Source organism: Periplaneta americana, chromosome 3, assembly GCF_040183065.1.
Source record: "Periplaneta americana isolate PAMFEO1 chromosome 3, P.americana_PAMFEO1_priV1, whole genome shotgun sequence".
NCBI classification, from domain to species: Eukaryota; Metazoa; Arthropoda; class Insecta; order Blattodea; family Blattidae; genus Periplaneta; species Periplaneta americana.
The window spans coordinates 208,088,714-208,111,488 of record NC_091119.1 but is presented as its reverse complement, the minus strand read 5'-3'; the positions used below and the strand labels follow the sequence as shown (position 1 = coordinate 208,111,488).

Genomic DNA, 22,775 nt, shown 5'->3' with positions numbered 1-22,775 from the left:
AACTTTACTCTTTGCTACATAAAACGAACAAGAAAAACAATATTTCGAGAGTAACGAGATAGCAACAAAATTGATTCGAACTTAAGAATCCGGGGCTTGCTCATTACTATTACATAGTCTAATTTTACAGCAAATTAACTCGACGTTCCTCTTTCTTCGCAAACCGATCAAATAGGTCACAACATACTGAATAACTGCTACTAGAAGAAGCTAGAGACAAATCTGCATTTGTTTCTAAACTCTCGATATATTTAAAATACTGTATAAGTAAATACATCTCGTAACACAAAAGAATAAAATAACAAGAACACCCGCAAACAGAGAAAATCTAACATAAATGAAAACTTTTACGCTGGGAGAGAAAACTAACAACACGTGACTCAATTTTCTAAAACCAAGAAGAGAGAAAGAGAGAGAGAGAGCTTCCCAATACAGCCGCAACCGGCCGTGACTATAACCAGTATAGTTGTCAGCGGTGGGTAGGACGTCTCCAAATCGGCTCCCCTCGCGCGTTCTATTAAGATTAAACACTCTTCTAACCAGCTATCTTATTGGTTGAACTGCTGTTGTCATGGTTACCAGGGAGTAGCGTCATGTAGCCGACTCCTCTCTCCCGCTCTCGCATAGACACTGCAGGCTGCTAGCTGTCGACTATACAGGCTACAGCGCTATCTATTATTTTTCAGTACGAATTATTTGTACTATCTACAGCGAGCGGGCATCACCAACTAGATGTGGTCGATTTTACGTAACGTGCAGTACATCTCAGTCGTAGTGAATAGTAAAATTAATACAAAAGGAAAAATGTTCGTCATTTGCTGTAACTTGTCTGTGATCTTAATTCAGCTGGAATTATTACTGCCATATTGTGTTCTGGTAAAATATTAGGGGAGGCACGACCTCCATTGCCTCCCCTGAAAATCCGCCGCTGATGTTATCTATCATCTGATATCTTCTTCTGCCCCGAACTTTATTTTCTCGTTCACTATTCCTTCCACTGCATCCTTCAGCAGGCAGTTCATTCTTAGCCAGTGAAGAAACCAATTTCTTTTTCGCTTCCTGATCAGTTTCAGCATCATTCTTTCTTCAACGAGCCTTTCCAACAAAGCTTTGTTTCTTATCCTATCTGTCCATTTCACACACTCCATTCTTCTCGGTATCCACATTTCAAATGCTTCTATTCGTTCCTCTTGACTTCGTCGTAATATCCATCATTCTGCACCATACAATATCACAGTCCACACAAAGTACTTCACGAGACTCTTCCTTTGTTATTTTCCAAAGATCTGCAGAGAAAGCTTCCTTTGCCATTGCTATCCTCCTTTTGACTTCCTGGCAGCAGCTCATGTTACTGCTTATAGTGCACCCCAAGTATTTGAAGCTGTCCATTTCTTGTACTGCATTATTTCGAATTCACACATTTACTTTTTTATTTTTGTCCTGATAGTCACGGTCTTCGTCTCGTTTGCATTTATCTTCATCCCATACTGCTCACAGCTGTCATTTAGCTCCAGTAACATGTCGCTTAGTATAATCTGCTCTTCTCCTAACAACGTGTTATCATCAGCAAATCTAAGGCCTATGCATTTTATTCTTCTTCCTTCTACTATCAACCCTCCCATGTTCTGAAAACAGTTTTTTTTTCACTAAATCCTCCAAGTAGATGTTGAGTAGGATAGGTGATAGACGGTACCCTTGTCATAATCCTCTTTATTTTACATCTTCCCGTGACATTTCTTCTCATATCCTGGCTTTGACTCTTTGTTTCATAAAGATTACTGATAGCCCCATCTCTTTCCAATCCACACCAATTTTCTTCAGAATCCTCATCAGTTTATTCCAATCCACTCTTTTGAAAATCCATACTTTGTGACAGTCCTAATTGTGAAATTGTACATATGGTGAAAAATATCTTAATGCATAATAATACTTTTATTTCCTAATAGCTAAACACAAATTAATGGTTTTGCAAAACGAAGTGTTGCGAAAAATTCTTGGCCCAATAAATAAAGACGGAATTTGGAGATCAAGGTAAAACAGAGAAATCAGATTCTTATTTCCTGAGCCAGACATAATCTAGTAGCCAAAAGCAAAAGACTCCGTTGGCTTGGACGTATGTTGAGAAGAGAAGACAGAAGACAGACCCCTATTAAAAATACATTGGTGGGGAAACCCTAGTGGACATAGATCCAAACTCAGATGGAGAAATCACATCCGCTGCTTTACTACACAGTACAAATTATGGTCCACGTCTATATAATTTGATTATAAAATTTCATCCAGAATTGACTACTTTAAGCAATGAAATTTTCAGATCCAGAATTAAAAAATTTATATGACAGACTTCCCTGTATTTATATTATGTACCATGTATTGTAAAACAAGTTTATTGCTATCCTAAGTGTATTTTTTCTATCTTATCTTGGTTGCTATATCAACATGACCTGCACTAATTGTACTACTAATAATAATTTAATATTAATCCACCAATCTCAACATCGTCTCTTTTTTCACTCAGTTATTACTAGTATTATTATTTACTAATTTTATTATCATCTCTATGTGACCTTTTTTCTTAAGTATTTTGTCTATGTAACGGAACTGTCCCCGAACACGAGCTTTGCTCTTTCTGGGTATTTTAATTTAACGTTTTTTTGTATATGTTATTATTAAATAAATCTATATGAAGCCAGCTGTGTAGACAAAGTTACCGACAAAGTCGTTGCCCAGGATGCGCCATAGAGAGCTGGCCTACGCTACACCCACGATGAGATGAGATGATGGGAATCCTTGGGATGCCACAGAGGAACCGGAGTTCACGTGCTACTTGGACCAACACAAGTTATAAAGCGGGAGTAAACCGGGGACCAAACCCGAGCCCACAAGATTACAAGTTTAGCGCTCTACCACTAGACAATAATAGCTAAATACAACAATAATAATAATAATAATAATAATAATAGTAATAGTAGTAGTAGTAGTAGTAGTAGTAGTAGTAGTAGTAGTAGTAGTAGTAGTAGTAGTGATGATGATGATGATGATGATGATGATGATGATGATGATGATAGAGACTGGATTAATCTTGCACAGGATAGGGACCGATGGCGGGCTTATGTGAGGGCGGCAATGAACCTTCGGTCTCCTTAAAAGCCATTTGTAAGTAAGCAAGCAAGAAACGCTTCCTAACGTCTTGGGTTTCTGCCATCATGGAGAATTGCTCCGGATCAACGGACATAATACGGTTCGTTCTCTCATCGCAGCTTCAATCCGTCAGAATGCTTCCTATAAGGTTTATGAGGAGGTTGGTTGCGTCTCTTCTGATGGCTCTACTAGACGGGCTGATATCATCATAATTGACGGCAGAAGGATAAGGGTGTCATTCTTGATCCCACAATCCGTTTCGAGATGCATGAGCAACAGCCACAAGAGGTGTGTCGTGAAAAACAAGTCATATATGAGCCTTGTTGTCAGCATCTCGGAGCACAATACCACATCACACATTGGACAGTTTTTGGACTCATATTCGGTGCCCGTGGCACGATCCCACGTGAAACTTTAAATCAACTTAAACAATACAAAATTTCTGATGCAACGATTGATGCCATAGGATCTCACGTGTTAAAATCATCCTTAGCTATAATTAGTAATCATTTGTACCCAACAAAATTTTTATTGTAAATGATTTCCTACGTTTTCTTATCTTAATGTTTTTTTCTTTTTCTTTCAAAGTGTCACAAAATTGTTTTGTTTACTTATTATCCTTTATGAATTGATTAGTAGGCCGATCTATCGAACCCTTATTTAGGGCGGCTTTTGTTTCTACAAATTATCTAGTAGTAGAATTTATCTACTCTGGCAGAATTAAGGCCATTGAGCCTGCTCTTCCACTCAACCAGGCTGCCGTATATTACTAATAATAATAGTATATCTGGTTTATTTCCCCTGCACCACTAGATGGCTATAGCAGTTTAATTGGTCCTACTTCTTTATTACTCTCTTCCACTACTAGGTGGCAGTAGTAGTTTGTTTCCCCGCTCATTTATTTATTCCTATTGTTTCATCATTTCACTATTTCCACTGTTTATTATTCCTTGTTGTTGTTGTTCCATATAATTAGTTTAGTTACAATCACGGAAGTCTTGTTTTTATTCTTCTTTTCTCGCTACAGCAGCTTATGACATCGCGTGTTCCGTCTATATTTCGCACGACCTGACGGACGTCGATCAGTCAGACAGGCTAGCTGTTTGTAACGATCCTCACAGTAGGCCTAAGTTTTTCACCTGACAACGAAGAGAGATCCACTCTTCGAAATATGCTACAGTTTTGAAAATTAACGATGGAGAAAGTCTAAACAACTCAAGCATTGAATATTTTTTTAATAATAGGTTAATATTTGTTATAATATTACAAGATTTGTGTTTTGACAGTGCATTAGTTTTAAATTGTAACAGAAACTCAATAATTTTTTTATTTGTCCAATGGCTAGTACATGATATTTACTATCATTGACTGAGGGAAAAACAAGAAAGTGCTGAACAAAACTACGGATTAAGTAATTAAAAACATTCGGGCTCTCGCTTCCCAGTGGCGGTCGACTTCCGTGGAGGATTTCAGAGCAGGGCATTTTGCAAGATGTTGTCTATCCATGTCTTCCTGTTGATGGCACAAAATGCAGGATGCTGATGGAAGGATGCCAAGACAATTGAGGTGTTTACCCAGGATGTCATGTTCAGTGTTAAGACGAAAGCTTGCAACTGCCAGTCTTCTGGGTTCAGGAGGTATATCCTTGAGTAATTTCCTACGGAAACTCAATAATATACAGAATATATCGGGCTTAATGCCCATGAATGTATTGTGGTTCATCCTACCTTGATTGAAGTCCATGGCTAGGGAGTTGCTTATTCTAGTGTTGCTTCGTCATTAAACTTACCAAGTTTCGCCCTTAGTTACACGTCAAGAACATAATTTTCAAGCAAAATAAAATGATTGGGAGAGGATAGATTGATTCTTCTTAGGATTTCAGACACTGTGACCTCCCTGTAACAACGATAAATAAATAAATATGTGAACTCTTGAGAAAGGAAGTTATTCTGGGTTCGAAATGTCCCTCTTGAGCTGCACGTTTGCAGTAATCGGTAACAGTTCATTACAAATACTGGGTGTTCATTTCAAAGTGTGTCATGACGTCACTGTTCTTGGGTCACCGATTTGAAGCGAGTTTCAGCTTATATGTTAGAGAAGTTGCCTATTATTTAAGGCGTTCTTCAATCTGAACTTGAGAACGTGTACGGTATAACTTGAGCGTCGTAGCAACAGATGGCGGTCTGTACGGTCTGTGTGCTACCATAACCTCTTTCGAACTGTGTTTTACGCCGGCAAGTCGTACGCAGGGTATTTGTTATCATCGGTTGCGTACGGTAACATTCCACAACACAAATCAAATGCTCCGTGTCCATGTTGACCGTCGAAGTTAATGTCAACAAATACGTAAGTAATCGTCTTAACCCTCTCCCCATATCCCGACAGTACGTATTTCCAAACAGTTCACATTCCTGCCACTACCGGCGTTACCGTACGTATCGGTACGTACTCTTCAGAATGAACGCCGTACTTGCTAGGCAACTTCTCTCGCATTTAGGTAATACGCCTCTGCGGAAGTGTAGGAAGATTGAATTCTCTAGGCTCATCAGCTAGCCACATGACGGCATACAGCGATCCATGACACATTTTGAACTGAACACCCAGTATTCTTAGCGATCATAACCAGGCTTCGCATGTTTGTCACAAGAGCTATATTGGATGGAGTAGTTTCTCCTGGTACATTAATGACGTCAGTCAAAAGTACATGCAGGTTACAAGACCTCTGTGCAATGAGAGCCAGGCAGTAGAACTCCCCCGTGTACAAGGCTGTATTCTCGATAATTCAGTGTGACAAAAAATGCGAAGCTTGATCATAACGGTCGGAGGCAAGCCTGCAGTGCTTGGAACCGAAAGAAGTCCATTGCAAGCATTCAGAAGGAAGAGGGTTTCATCAGTGAGAGACAGAAAGCAAGTTATGTTAATATATATTTCATTACTATGGTTTCAATTGCACAACACAGTATGGGTTGAATAATATCTTACATTATGCAACTATGTTTGTTTCCTCTACTACCTCTACACTGTTTACACGATAGCTACTTACAATCAAGTACAGAAATGCCATAAAGACTGGATCGATAGGAACGTTCAAGAAATCGAAAGATGGAATGAAGGGAACACGGCTGCGTAGCAAACACACATCTTCACACGAAATGCTATGTACACCCCTAGAATACTGCACATAACACGACATTCACATGCGCGAAACAGCCCATCACTTCATTTGTTCAGCAAAGTCACGTGTCTGTTGCATTGTATTCTTATATTGCCTTGTTGCAGGTATTCACTATCTTGAAGTCTGCATGCATTTTGAACGCGCGTCATTTAATCTCAAGAAATCAAAATGTAGGTTCAGATTTAGGCATGATTTGTATTACTGTGCTCCGGATGCACTATAATTTACTCCTTTTTTTATTCTAGTTCCTGCTTTTTTCACCAGAGGCCAACACATCTGAATTTTGAAACCATGAGCCTCGAGTAGTTAATAAATTCTGTAATATACCAGCCGCACATACAAGGCGGGCATTACTGTCTGACACTGCAGATGGAGTGAAGCTAATGCACGGAACAGAACGGGGAATGCCGCAAAAAGGTCTGATTTTACCCGCGTATACCGGGTGTCCCAGAAATAAGCTGCATAACTTCAGGAATTGCTTTCCTGTAAACAATGAAAATAGTTTATATGTACAGATCTATACTAATAATAAATCTGTAGCCGAAATTTTTCTGGTAATTTTCGATTTTCCAAAAATAATTTGTCCTAACATATATAATTAACCACCCTGAAACCGAAAATAGCTTTTTTGAAATTTTTGTTTGTATGTCTGTCTGTCTGGTTGTTTGTTACCTTTTCATGCGATAATGGCTGAACCGATTTATATGAAAATTGGAATATAAATTAAGTTCGTTGTAACTTAGAATTTAGGCTATATGGCATTCAAAATGTTTTATTTAAAAGGGGGGGCTATAAGGGGGCTTGAATTAAATAAATCGAAATATCTCCCTTATTATTAATTTTCATGAAAAATATTGCATAATAAAAGTTTCTTTAAAAATAATTTCCGATAAGTTTTATTCTATGCAAAATGTTGATAGGACTGATATTTAATGAGATAAATGAGTTTCAAAATTACAATATCGCCATCTAAGGCGGTGTAGTGAAATAAAAAATAAATGACTTCATCTATAAGGGGCCTTGGACAACAACACTCGAAAGCTATGAAAAATAGCCTACAGAGAATGTTTCTGTATTTGTATGAAGTAATATCGGAAGCTAAATTAACCGATTTGTATAATTAATTATTAATTCACCATTGGAAAGTGTAGTTTCTCTAGATGGATATAATGCTATAATGTTATTACAGTAACTTCTGAGTGAATCGAGGACAGGTAAGATTAAAATAGCTTCTTATGCACAGAAAACTTGATAGGCTATTCTGTACATTCGTTTTCTGTATTTCCTACAATAATTTTTATGACCAAATGAGTGTCTCTGGATCAAAATGATAGCATTTTAATTTTTTTAATACAATTTAAATTAAGTAACATATTAAACGATTTATCCTTCTATCAAACACGAATGTTCCCTGGATCAAATGTCCTATTTATATTTATTTCTAACGGGTGCAGCGGAGCGCACGGGTACGGCTAGTACAGAAATACAATTTGGAGCTCTCATATTGTATGTTTCACTTACAACACACTGCGCATGTGCAGTAAACAAAAGCCCCTGTATATATGTTACTTGTGGACAGTCGTGCAAAATTGTAGACTTCCATCAAGACTCGCTACAAATTTTAATTCCATATCTGTAGCCTACATCGGTAGGAATTACAGGCTTTCACATATTGTCTCTCCACTACAGTTCGATTGCGGGGAGTGTTCGTGCCTCCCATCGGAGACGAATACATCAGTGCTTTTAAATGAGTCCACAACTAGAAATCCAAGAGGTGTAAATCAGGTGAGCGTGGAGGCCAAAACTAATCCATCTCTACCAATCCACCGACTAGAGTAAATTTGATTCAGATCCCTGCGGGAAGCGAGACTAAAGTGTAGGGTAGCGCCATCATGCGTTTAGAATGTTTGTTGAGGAACGTGGGACAGGAAAACAGATAGTTTGTTTGCCAGAAAGCGTCTGTACGCTGTTAGGAAGTACATGGGGTTCGAACAACATCACTAAAATCACAAGCTCAGATGATGAGGGAGAACCGCGCTTAATATGATGGAATAATTTCGGACATACGTACGTAGAAACTATTTTCTTCATTGTTTACATATGAGGAACACGTTTCTGAACTAATGCAGAATATTTTTGGGACACTCTATATAATTTATTCGGAATCTGTTCGGAGAGAAAATCAATAAACAGTAGAAAATTAATTGAAATCGGTTATAGCGCGGTTATCTTATGCAGGACTATGTACTTGGTCCTGAGGATCGTGCAGTCTGAAGTGAACCATTTGCTTAGAAAAGTTTAATAGTTTCCATTTCGTGCCACTACACTGCAAACCCAGCACATCTCTCAGTAGTTATTCATATCAGTTCCAGACTCATAATTACTACAAATTTAATAGCTTGTACTCTTTAACAACGTGCAATGGAGTTATTTCTTCCGCAAGATGGAACATTACTGTGAGACTTTATAGAATTAAATAGGCCTACATGCATGGTTAGGTGTCATAGTTAGTACCAAGTTTGTTCGATTTCAGCACATGATTATCACAAGAGAAAAGTGGACAGGTATTGTTTTCAGTGTGACAGTAATTTAAAAGTGCAACTTGATGGTTAGGTGTGACCAAAAAGTGACGCCAGGTTTAAGAATACTGTGTTTAATTCATTTGACATGAAGTGAACCTAATATTCACTAGTATTTGGTCATGTAACTCCTGGCACAAAAAGTTCCGTTTAAAATGTAACAAACTGTGATTAGCACAACTCTTTGTCTGCCTTACCATGGGCTGCAGGAATAATAGTACATTATGCAACGAGCCTATAATGGTAGTAATTAAGACGCGAGTATGTTTATGAAACGAGTGCAAGCGAGTTTCATAATTTTCATACGAGCGTCTTAATTACCATTATAGGCAAGTTTCATACGACTTTTTATGCTCGACCATATTTCTAACTTGAAATTATTCATAAGTATTCATATTATTCTTATCTGACTGGGGAGCGGAAGTGACCTTGTGCAATATCTCATAAATTGTGAGAAGTGGGCAGACGCGAAAGTATTGACTTTTTCCGAGGAACAAATGTCATTGACCTTGATATAATCTAGAGAGTAAAATGAACATTAATCTTGATATAATCTGGAAATTGATTTAGACATTGAAAAACGAGATGACAAATTGAATTTATTTGAATATTATTTACAATTAACGCTAATTATTATAGTAACAGAACATAACCTTCTGCGACAGTATTGGATTTCCAGCCTCCGTGACGTTTCGCTAGTTGTCTTTCCATTGCATATCCGAGAATAATCGATACTTGCGCTTTCATATTTCTTTCTGATTGGTGGAAAACCTGAACTTTAATGAATAGGTGTACTTTAATAAGGTCCATTAAAGGGCTGCTATCGGTGTATAATTACTACATTTCGGCATGGTCGAGCATAAATAAACATAAACATTTTAAGCAGATGAAACTACATGTTGTCAAGAACATTTTTGTTGGCTACTTTATTTATGAATTTAAGGTTTAAATGGACGTCAGGAAGATGACACTCTCTAATACGGTATGTTAACAGGTTTCATGCCTTCTTTCACTGTTTATAATTCAGTAGAGTTTGGTTATTTGAAATTGGGTAATTCGAATACATGTTTATTCCCCTCGAAATTCATATTTAAACTGATTTTAGAAATTCACATTTGATTCCAATTTTCGAAACTTACATTTAGATACTTCCGAACCAGTGTTCAATCTGTAAGTCTAGAATAAGTATGAAAGTTTTTCGTGGAAACGTCTGACGATTCGAAAAATTAAAGTTCTATTCCTAAACTCCATACTGCCAGTTTCATGAACAGGGGTTGAAATTAACCCTAACTCTCAGATTTGACTAATATTCTTTCATCAACAGGGGTTAGTTTTAACACGGGATTATGCTTGAGGTTAAGTTAACACCTACTTTCAGTTGGGCTAAAAGTTTATCTCAAAGTTAAAACGAAATGACTGCTGTATATAATGGCTGAAGACATTGCTGGAATTTCTAAAGTTACTATATAAGCATAATTTGTCGCTTAAGGGGAGGCAGAGGTGAATATTTCAAAATTCACAAAATTTATCCGATTTGTTTGAAATTGATCATGGATACTAAGTATGTTATTAGTAATGCACATACCAAGTTTCAACTTTCTAAGTACAATAGTTCTGTAAATATTAATAATTTTATAAATCTTTATATCGTATGATATAAAATGCTCCGTGCACCATATTGTAAGAAATTTTGAATATTTCTTTTTATTTATAAGTTCAGAGAAGGTATATAAATAATGATAAGTATTAGTTTATTATGGGAATAATATAGTAATACAGTTATCTTGGTTTTAATTTCATACTTTTAAGGGCACAGAATCAAAAACTAACATTGGAATATCAAAATGAAGATAATAAAAATGGCAAAAACCAAATTTTCGTTTTTTCTTCAGTTTTGTTCGAAAATTTCACCTCTGCCTCCCCTTAAGATGTTACTGTTGAGACAAAGGTACGTAAGCATATTTGTGTCTTAAGATGACAAAGGTACGTAAAATTTCCTTCAGTTGAAAAACGTCCACGTGTTATTAATCACTTCTATCAATACGCTTTCTACCATTTTGCTAGAGTTCTGGGTGCACTAGATTGCACACGTTAGAAATCCAATCCCCGGGAAGCAAGAGAGCGGAAATACACTTTCAATCCACCTGACTTCTTGCATTTTAAAATGTCTCCATATATATTGCCTAATTCAAAGAATAAAAATATTTCTAGTGCCGAAAATTGCGTGTTTCTGTTTCTTTTCCTAACCTTTTTCATTTTCTCGGTCATCGTTATTTATTTATTTAACCTGGTAGAGATAAGGCCATCAGACCTGTTGAAATAAAACAAGAATTGCGCAACAAATTGAGTTCATAAAAACAAATTCTCGGTCACTGCGTTCTAGGTTGGCACTTCCCTCTTTCCCGCGAAGGTTGAAGTGGTGCCAACTAACTCTGTGCCGAAAAAGCTTGATGAAACGAGAGAGTCTCAAGAACGAGTTAAAATGGTATAGCTCGCGCAAGAAACGATTAGCCTACCGAAAACCAATGGTGGTGTTGCTGTCTGTTTTGACGTGTGTATGTAGGCACGCCGAGGGGGGAGAGATGCGAGCCGATGGAAGTACTGTCTCTTCCAAGAAGATGAACAAATGAGGACATCGCTGTGGAAATGAAGAACGTAGCAAGAGAAAAATTCGAAGCTAATTAAACGCGCAACATATGTTTACGAATGAAATAATAATACCATGCGATACAAGACACGTATTCACATGCAATGGAACAAACTGAAGTCGTAATGTAACTATGACAACGCAAGACTGATTCTATCGATGTCATTTCTATTCCGATTGTACTCTTGAATATCATTCAACCTATCTCGTGACCTTTCCTCTCGCCCGCTCTTCCTTATCGCAGTGTTTGATTCGCGTTTCTTCCGTCGGTAGTCCGTACTTGCGAGACCTATAACTTGAAGTTATGCCGGCCCGGATGGCTCAAGCGGTAGGGGCACGGCATGTCCCTATCGCTTGGTCCGAAGGGTTGTGGGTTCGAGTCCCGCCTCGGGCATGGGTGTTGTTGTGTTTGTATTAGTATAAGTAAAAGGAAAACAAATGAAAAACGAAAACAGACAACAAAATAGATAAAAAAAAGTTAATAAAATCAGGATTAATGTACAGTATAGCCTATTTAACCCCTGTTGACGAAAGCGGACCATAGTGATCGACAGGCATTGGAATAAAAGAAGGCCTTTAAGATGTCAGTGACTGACCCCAGGTGAAAGCAACGTGAAACGCTGATCACATATGTATGTGTCATTCTTCCTCTTATCCGCAAGTTAGTAACTTGGGAGATAACAAATTTGTGGAAAATCTTCATTATTGTGCGTACAACAGTTACTAATTACTTCGCACGCACAATGTCGGAGCCTGGAGCGTAGGCCTACGCAATTTTAACATTCGCAAAGAAAGTGTGTTTTCTTCTAGTAGTAGCCAGATATTTGTGTGGATGTGGATAGTAATGACAACAGTTCTGGTAAAATACTGTACATTCATTATTCATTACCATTATTGTATTAGATCGCATAATTCTTTTGCCTGTTGCCTATATGAATTTTGTGGAAAGAATAATAATTTGCTGTTAATTCGAATTTTGGATATTTCGATTTTTTTTTCAAATTCCCCTTAGAATTAAAAATAATCCAATTATGCAGACATTCGAAGGATGAAATAGTACCCAAACAAGTCGAACTCTGGACTGCACATAAGTCCACGCGTAGCAAATGTCATTAGTAGGGCTAGGATTTTGATGACCTATAAATCATGAAAGAATGTCCTAAAAACAATGCATTTATGACCTAAAAATCTTTAAAAAATGCCTTTAAAAATGCCCTAAAATTGATCTTACACAATTGGCTTAGTAGGAAAAGATGTTTGTACTAGTTATTTAGACCAGTAATGAAATTAAATTCTAGTAGTAATTTCCATGTAGCCCATGACAAGGCTACTCTTATACGGAACTCACGGGTATAGAGGAGTCTATATTGAAGGGGTGGTTTGACTGATCTATTACATGGAGTGTACTACGTTAAAATGACAATATTTGTGTAGAAAAACGATTAAAATATTATACAAAATAATGAGTATTAATGGACAAAATATGTAGAGAAAATATCCAAGGAAATAAATATTATTTTACATTAATAATGGGAATTTATGGCCAAAATATGTAGAGAAAATATCAAAGGAAATAAATATTATTTTACATTAATAATGGGAATTTATGGCCAAAATTAAATGAAAATGCCTAAAAAATGACCGAATGAAACAAAAATGTTCTTATGAGTTGAAACAGGCAAAAATTGCAAAAAAAAAAAATGCCCTAAAAATGTGTTTTAAAACATCACATAACACATAAATACTAAAGCAACTATGTTTCTGGCTTACTAGAAAAAAAAGATGCAATTTCATCAAATCCTAGCCCTGGTCAATATGATGAAGGACGACAATCCTATGACAAGAGGCGCTCTTCACCAAGAGCTGGTATCTACCGGCGTGGCTCAGTCGGTTAAGGCGCTTGCCTGGCGGTCTGAAGTTGCGGTCGGGCGCGGATTCGATCCCAGTTTGGGATGATTACCTTGTTGGGTTTTTTCCGAGGTTTTCCCCAACCTTAAGGTGAATGCCAGGTAATCTATGGCGAATCTTCCGCCTCATCTTGCCAAATTCCATCTCGCTATCACTAATCTCATCGACGCTAAATAACCTAGTAGTTGATACAGCGTCGTTAAATAACCAACTCCAAAAAAAAAAAGAGCTGGTCGACCTGTGTGAGAGTGTCTTTGGAACTTGAGGGAAATTATTTAAACGGAGAGTCTGGCTGGCTGTGCTGGACTGCAACAGACATCCATTAACTACTGAGGCTAATTAACTTATGTCGATATTCAATTGAATTGGGTATCAAGAATTACTTCCTACGAAAAAAGAAACTGTAGCATCTGGTGAAAGTAAAGCAGGCTATATATTCCGATGATATTCTGTTTCGACTAATTAACAAATACATTCTTGAACAACAGTTGAATGAGAGTTCCGGATGACTACCCGTCACATTCAGAGCTCAACCCACTTGGCTGGTCTACACAGCTGCCCTCGAGATATATGAAACGTCACCTTCGCACGCACTCCTGATGTATTTATTTCGATTTGGACATGAAGAATTCTTTGCAAGGCAGCACAGTTTATGGAAAAGTCGAGAATTTACATTTAAATAACATGTCAACGTTAGGTACACGATATAACCAAACAATTAAATTCAATTGTAATGAGGAAACGTCTTCTTTAATATTGCCCTTAACAACAGTGAAAAATGTGTCGTTATTTAACTTGCCAACCAAATAGTTCAGTAGTCAGCTTAAAAAATAGCAGAACTTTCGAAATAAATGGATAGATACATCTTGTAAACTTATCTCAAATATAAAGACAGTTTCTAGTTTAGAATTGTAAAACATAAACTCAATAACAAAGCATTCAATCTTAGATAACAGAGCAAAGAGATGCCGGTCTGAAGATAAGAGCACCTTCCATACATTAATTAAATTTTCTTTCATGAGAACGTTTCCTGTTAAATCTCTCACTTTATCCCTTCAAAATCAGTAATGGATATGGCACACATTACATTCGTGTAAAAACAAAAAGCGATTTCGTATAACAAACACACCCTTCCATGAATTCAATAACATAGTGATGCCTTACGCTTGAGTTGATACTCTATAAAATACTTATGCGCTTCCTAACGAGAAATATTATAAACAACCTTATCTTTTAAATCAAGAGTCTCTAGAATTTCCGTCACAGATTTATATATATAATTCTATGCATAATCAATTTACAACTAACCATTTTTCATACGTACAGAGCTACATCACAGGAAATAGTCCGTTGTCAACACACGAGCTGTCCAGATACACGTGACGAGGCACCGAGTAACTTGGCGGCTACCAGCGAGAAATCTCCTTCCTGGAGGAAGGAAGCTTTTCTACTGAAACCACCTTTCGCTACTCGACAGCAGTAGTCATAGCTCACTGACGTTCCCACATGCTCGAGGACCCCGACCCGGTGTTCTTGCACGTGTACCCGGACATCAGTACAGCCCAAGAAGGTCCAATATGGAGTGCGGCGGGGGAGGACTCTGACGCAAGCCTAGGGGCTACGCCCTGTCAGGTCAGAAGATGACCGTGAGGGGGCGGCGGAACTCGCTGCCGCCGCCGGGGGCGGTGGCCTGGTGGTAGTGCCCGCTGGCGTACTGCGCCATGGGGATGAGCCCGGGCATGGGCGGCCCCTGCTGGTGCACCGCCCCCGGGTAGTAGCTCGGCAGCCCCCCGGGCGACGCGGCGGCGGACGACGTGGACGTCGACGAGGCGGACGACGACGCCCCCACGTCCTGCCGCTCGCCGGACGAAGTGCCGTTGCCGGTCGCAACGCCGCCTCCCTTGCCGACGACGTCGGGCGAGTCCGTGGGGGTGCGCGAGGGCGGCGGGGCGGGGGCGGCGTCGGCGTACATCTTGCTGATGTCCAGCGCGGGGTAGGCGCCGGCCCGCTGCGAGGCGTCCGCCGGGTCGTAGCCGCCCCTGCTGGCCGCCGCCCCCGACTCCATGTACATCTTGGAGGACTCGAAGTAGGCCTTGGTGAGGGCGGAGGTGGGGTCCAGGTAGCCCCGCTCCATGTAGCTCTTGGCGGTGGAGTCCATGTACTTGGGGTCGGCGCTGTACATGGACATGGCGAGCGTCGAGGGAGGCATGCTGTAGGCGGAGCGGTACTTGTCCGCCTCCATCGAGTACTTCATGGCGTCCATCGAGCTCACCACCTGCAACAGACAGGTTTCACAATTTGTCCCAGGTAACTCGTACTACCACAACTCGTCCAAAGTCAGAAATTTGTCCCACAACTCGTTCCACAATTAAATTCATCCAGCGACAACTCTCACCGGAATTAATTGCGCCCTTGACAGTTTGTAGGAGATAATAATTATGATGTAGAACGTAGAATGACTTATTTTCATTGACGTAGTTAAGACCATAAAGCCTTCTCTTCACTCAACCAGACCTAATCGATAAAGTAGTGACATAAGTCACATAACACATATTTAAATTATGAGTATTTGCAATGCACTAAAGATTCTACAGTAATAGCCTTGAGTTAAATTTTAACGACTTGTAGACTACATATAAATACAGAGACAAAATGAAAGAAAGAATAGGCTACAATTTGTATAATCAGTATGGATTACATTGAAGGAATGACAATTATCTATAAATCAGAGTTAATGGAAACAACAGAGTAAAAACTATACGTTGAACATTCTGGCTGAAAAAAAGAAACTACCGTACTTCTGTATATTAAACATATTTCTAAATAAGCCATGATATCCAGCGCCAGAAAACTACAGAAGCAGCCATGGCTATTGAGAAAGAACTTGAGTACAGAGATATCTGATGATGATGATGATGATAACGACGGCGACGATTATTATTATTATTAATGACATGTTAAACAACGAAGAGTTACTTGAACTTTCCCGTTCTGAAAATGTGTTCCAAATACAACGAAGTCGCAAGTAAAGTTGAATTGATCATAGTTTGAAATTTAATTAATTTAAAAATCAATTAAACATAATAGATTAACTGCTTGTGATTTCCACCTTGCATTTCTTCAGGTAACATTACTAACACCTACTGCTAACTTGTATTATTATGTTCTTACAATTATGTTTATTACATGTTTATTTACTTCGATGTATTTACGTGATAAAGTCTATGTAAAAGAGTAATAAAAGAGCTAAATGATTCAATTGAATTTAAATGCCATATCGTTACATCAGAACTACAGTGGGTATCTTGACAAACTGTTGTTTCGAAATGTGATGTTTTATTTATTTTTCACGAAAAAGTAAAAAAAAAAAAAAAGTGTTCATTAAAAAGCCGCCCCTATTTTGTGTGTATATAATATACATACACACACTTGTCTTGGAAGCATGATTATTTAGATGACAATGGAGAATAACCTGAAATGACATATCAGGGTTGAACAGCATAACCTACTGGTGCTACTGACATTCTTATTATTATAATGGTTTTAAATTTTGCGCTTCTAGGTTTGTCTGGTTGGTACACAACTCCAGTGAATCAAGAGTATCATTAGATGGCGATGTTCAGTGCTATTCTTTGCTTTCTAGCGTTTCTCTTACGAATATCCACAGTTGGTATTGTCATCATTTGCTGTGGATTCAGTTCCCTCAGTTTCATAAAGTGATATGCACTGAAAGCTTTCTCGGTAATTTACAACTTGCACTTATTATAACTTCTCTTGCCCTACAGACTCACAAACAAAATTTGGACCATCCGAATTTTCCAAGTTCCAGTTACAACATAATGCGCATGCTCAGTTCTTACTGTAGGCTATGTTATAACTGGAACTTGGATTTGGAAAATTCAGGTGGCCCAAATTTTGTCTCTTCTTCGTGATTGAGCCGAACAACAAAAATGCAGTTAACGTCGGGTAAAATGACACACACTTAGTTGTAGTGTCTAGAGGTGCATTTTGGTCCCACTATTCTCCGTTTCTTTTCTCACGTGGCCGACGCAGATATTTCATTTGGGATTCTATTCCGTTGCAGTAGCGGCCGGTGATCGAAATCCTCGGTGAGGCCAGATGCAACTAGTTGAGTGCCTCCGATAGGAAATGTTTATTTATGATATTAATTATTATTGTTATTATATTATTAATATCATTATTACTGTACTATTATTACTCTATTATTATTACTATTAATGAAAAAATAATAATTTCACTGACCAAATAAGCTGTTATGCTGTGAGTTTCAGTGATTGATTCAGTGTGATGAAGCATCCCATATTATGTGTTGAAATTCCCCTTTCTTTCTTTTCTTTTTATTTTTTTCCTTTGACAGCAACGAACAAGGCCAACAGAGAAGTTTATTTTGCACCACATTACCACTTAACCATTTATGTTGCCCATACCAGGATGCAATAGAAACTCGCGTTTTAAGATTGTGTGTCAGAAAAATTGTCAGCGATGTCGTAGGTATCTCGGTAGTCTTTCTCTTTATTTAAAACTTCCTTTATTTCAGTATTATTTCTTCTCGAAAAAGGATACTCTAACAATGAATTAACTGCACCAGTATTATTTCTCTCATTTGTTTCTGTTTATATTTTCTCGAAATATATAACAACATTGGCCCAGATTCACTACTGTACTACGAAGTATAATAGTACAACACCCTCGCTTAAGTCATAGACATAAGGGGAGAGAATAGTGTGGGTCTCTGCCTGCCAAAGAGCTGGAATCTTTGTTATTTATGGCCTATTTAGGAAGACAAGTCACCATTGCTATTCCCACCCCACTCTACCCTTGATGCCGGCCCATGGTTGGGAGGAGTGAAACCTGACCAGGCCACGAGGCCTGACGAATTGTGCCTCAGCTACAACGTTTTAAGCGCAAGCTCAAAGCCCGCGAAAATACAGGAAATTCAGAAATCAGACCCGGCACGAGCGATCCTGGCCTCGGGAACAAATTTTACTGCAAAACAGATCTATATACTTCACAAGCCAGATCCGGCACGAGCGATCCTGGCCTTAGGAGCAAATTTTACTGCAAAACACGTCTATATACATCACAAAGTTTTCAAATGCTTCTACAGCGATATATGCTTCATTCAAATAACTAATACATTATATAAAAACACAAAATTTGGTTTCAGTTAAGCCAAGTGACTGAGGCCCGGCCTCACTTGCCTCAGTCAATCAGCCGCCACTGTTCCGTTGTTTATATCTAATTTTCGAGGTGATTGAAACGTTCTCTGGTTGGCCAGTTTCGTCCTGCGATTGCTTCGTGAGGTTTTTGGCAGACTTGCTTTGCTGGCGTTCGATATGTCAGGAGCTGCCTCGTTATTTACTCTGCTCCGTCCAAATACGTCAAAGTCTCGGAGTAACAAAACTCTTGCGATCAAAAGCCGCGGTTAGTATTTACCCACCTCACGCCATTTGTGTTTCCTCGCCAAACAAATACAGGAAACAAGTTCTGTTTAGCTGTGAGGGTAACACACCCAACTTCACATATCCTGCCGTGAGCAGTTGACACCGAAGAACAAACATGCACACACACACTCTAACAAGTCTTTGGAGGGTGGAATCAATTGAGTGTTTGAGCCCAAGTTCCCGACGCCGTGTGACATCTGAGAAGTGGCATGTTATGCTTAATGAACGGCTCGGCCAATTATTCCACGGCGCAGTCTTGTAAATATTTTAGTTGGACTAGCTGAGAGGTTTCTATTGAATGTAAACAAGTCTATGAACTCCTTAGTTGAAATTGTAAGTTGTTTACAGAAAGTGCGGGTAATTAGTTAGGGTTACTTGCCTCTGCCAACTCGACTTATTACATTGCAATCAACCGTCAACTGTCGCAGACATGTATGCCTCGAATCACAACGCATTTCAGCTCCAGCTTGTTATACACGGACTTCTTATGCGATTGTGGTCTTCATCTTTCAGTTGTTCGAATCGGAAAATAATATAGGCTATGCGTGGGTTTGCATTAGGGGAGGTAAGGGGGCTTGAGCCCCCCTGGCTCTGCACTATTTACTTTCTAGATTTATTTATTTAAAACATTTAATTATGTACATTGGAATTGCCTGTAAATTACTATTAAGACTGATGATCAGTTATTTCAATAAACAACTTTCCAACTTCAATACAGTAGAACCTCTATTATCAGTGGTAATGAAGGTGATGGACTGAACGGTTGATAAAAAAAAATCGGATACTCCGTACCATGAAAGATTTTGTAATTTCTGCCATGGTTTTGTATTTAACTCTCTATGTAGTGGATTAGAAGTTCACTAATTTAAGACTGGTTTTCAACGACGGGTTTTTAAGAGACAAGGAAGCTCTTTGTAATGACTGTCTCAGGAAAGAGGAATAAAGGAGACCTCATGTTGTAGATTTACATACGTTTTACACTTTATCCTTGTTTTTCTTTTATTAAATCCCGCAGTTGTAACTCCAATCTCGTATTCTGCTACGAGATGGGCCATAGTTTCTCTTTCTCAAACCATTCAATTATTTCAATTTTTTTTCCGATACTTAGCACAACACGTTTTCTGTTAACACCCGTGGAAGACATTTTATATACAAGTTATATTACAGAACGGCAATTCCAACAGTAGACAATGCTGTGTACGATAAGGCTTGTAATAAAACATAATAGGCCTATGTAGAGCCTACTAATATGATGTACAGAACAGATCTTCATACAAGTTAGGCTATTTATTTATGAAGAAGAAAAAAGAGCGAGAAATAGGCAGGCGGATAATCCGTCAATCGGCTAATAAGGTGACGGATAATCGGGGTTCATATCACACTATGGCAGTGTTATACGTTAATGGACTAGTTTCACAGAGGTTCCGTGCTATCTTGAACGTTCAATAGGCTAATCATTCTCTTACATAGTAACTTAGTTATTTTCTAGAAGCGAAGTTTCTCATCAACAGTATTACCATTTTATGAAAAAGACGTTGAAGGGCAGTGGAAAATCTCTAAATCATTGTCCTATAAATGGAGGAAATTTTATTTCCGTCGGTAATAGAACTTTAAAATGTCGCTAAATATATTTAAACAATACAAAAGTTAACCTGTTTTTAACTCTTTTATAGTTCAGAAACATTTTTGAACATTCCAGAATACTTACTTACAAAATGACTTTTAGAGAACCTGTAGGTACATTGCCGCCCTCACATAAGCCCGTCATCGGTCTCTATCCTGAGCAAGATTAAACCAGTCCTTAGCATCATATTCCACCTTCCTCAAATCCATTTTAACATTATCCTCCCATCTACATCTCGGCCTCCACAAAGTATTTTCCTTCAGGTCTCCCAACTAATACACTATATGGATTTCTGGATTCACCCATACATGCTACATGCCCTTCCCATCTCAAACGTCTGGATTTTAATGTTAGGTGAAGAATACAATGTGTGTAGTTCTGGGTTGTGTAACTTTCTTCATTCTCCTGTCACTTCATCCCTCTTAGCCTCAAATATTTTGTTAAGCACCTTATTCTCGAATACCTGTTCCTCTCTCAAAGTGAGAGTCCGCGTTTCACAACCATACACAAAAATCGGTAACGTAGGCCTACCTAACTGTTTTATAAATTCTAACTAAGTTTTTTTTTAATTAAAAGTAGTTTCCATATTTATTCCGTGTTTAATTTTCTCTCGAGTATCATTTATAATTTGTTACTGTTACTTGAAGGTATTTGAATTTTTCCACTTTTTCAAAGGCTAAATATGCAATTTTAATATTTCCATTTCTTACTATGTTGTGGTCACGAGACAGAATCAAGTACCCACTACTTTGTTTTTTTTTTTTTCGGGGTTTACTTCCAAATCTATATCATTACTTGTTTCAAATAAAATTATCGTATCTTACTTAATAGTTTGTGTATTTTCTTCTAACATATTCACGTCATCCGCATAGACTAGTAGGCATAGTTGTTTTGAACCGTTCAATTTCAAACCCTCTCTGTTTTCCTGGACTTTCCTAATGGCATATTCTACAGTTTTTGTTGGGGTCTCGTAACAGGCTCTTTTTTTTTTACAGTGATGGGTTGTTGGCCCTTCGCTCAACACCCAAGATGAAGGACCACACCTTATCGGCTGTCTGTGACTGCTTATTCAATATATTCGCAGCTACCCTCCATATCTGGAGGCCGTCTCCTCTATCCGCAACCTGAGGACGCGCCATGCCGTGGTGATAGGGACCCACAATACATGGACATTGCAGAATATTAATTGAAATATTTAGCCTACAAATGGCAAGGCGATTCACAGGCAGGGAAACTCCTTGCCAACATGTTAGAAAAGTTGTAAGAAACAGTACCTATACTTTAACGACCATAACGACAAAAAAAATAGTGTTAGCAGTCGTAGAGTTCTAATGGAAGAAAAATTAGTTGAAATAAATGAAAGAATCGAAAATATACCAAGATATCATATGTAGGTTGTATTGACATATGTAGGTTGTATTGACATATGTAGGGTGTATTGTAAAATTAGGTTATTTTATGTTTTATTATTCATTGTAATTATTGTGTATTGTTTATATTGTGTATACCACTGCCACCGGGTGCTTGCCCACTTGCAGTGTACATACATACATACATACATACATACATAGATAGATACATACATACATACATACATACATACATATCGACTCGCTCAGAAAAAAGTAGTTTTAAAATCGTCAGCAAGGATTGTCACTAAACGATTTACTTTTTTAACGCTATAGAATTGCAGTGGTCCACGAATTGCTACCGTGCGATCACGCGAGTGGAGTCCGATCTTGTAGGAGAATAGATCTTGAATGAATCGTATTTTCGGATGATACGTGGTTGGAACTACATGGCCACGTTATTTCACAACATAACCGACACTGGAGCGCAGAAAACACCAGATTTGTGCATTAAGTTGCAATACATGGTGAACGGATTTGTATGTGTGTGGTTTGAATATACACAGAATAACAAAGAACTAGGAAGACCTTTTTCCGAACTAACAGATATTGAATATCAACAATAATTCTTTCACCAGAAATCTACTATAGCAAACACTATTTACGAATCACTAGACTTTATTTCATCTCTTTTAATTAATGAGTAGTACTTGACTGTTCTTCATTCAGCCATATGAAGCCAGTTGTGTAGACCGATTTACCGACAGAGTGGTTGCCCAGGGTGCGTCACAGGAGGCTGGTCTACGATACGCCCGCGATGATATAATGAGAAACGCCTATGTTATCGGATCACAGGCTTGTTATAAATCGGGGGTACACCGGGGATC

General features: G+C 38.3%; 1 protein-coding gene across 1 annotated transcript in view; it reads right to left on the bottom strand.

Moving 5' to 3' along the window:
- Window positions 1-6,048: 6,048 nt before the first annotated feature.
- Window positions 6,049-22,775, bottom strand: part of LOC138696984 (transcription factor Sox-19b-like) — a 182,211-nt gene continuing 165,484 nt past the window's right edge. Inside the window, exon 5 of the mRNA XM_069822554.1 lies at window positions 6,049-15,725. Within this exon, the coding sequence (XP_069678655.1) occupies window positions 15,084-15,725 (642 nt within the window). The 3' untranslated portion in view covers window positions 6,049-15,083. The remainder of the gene's footprint in view (window positions 15,726-22,775) is intronic.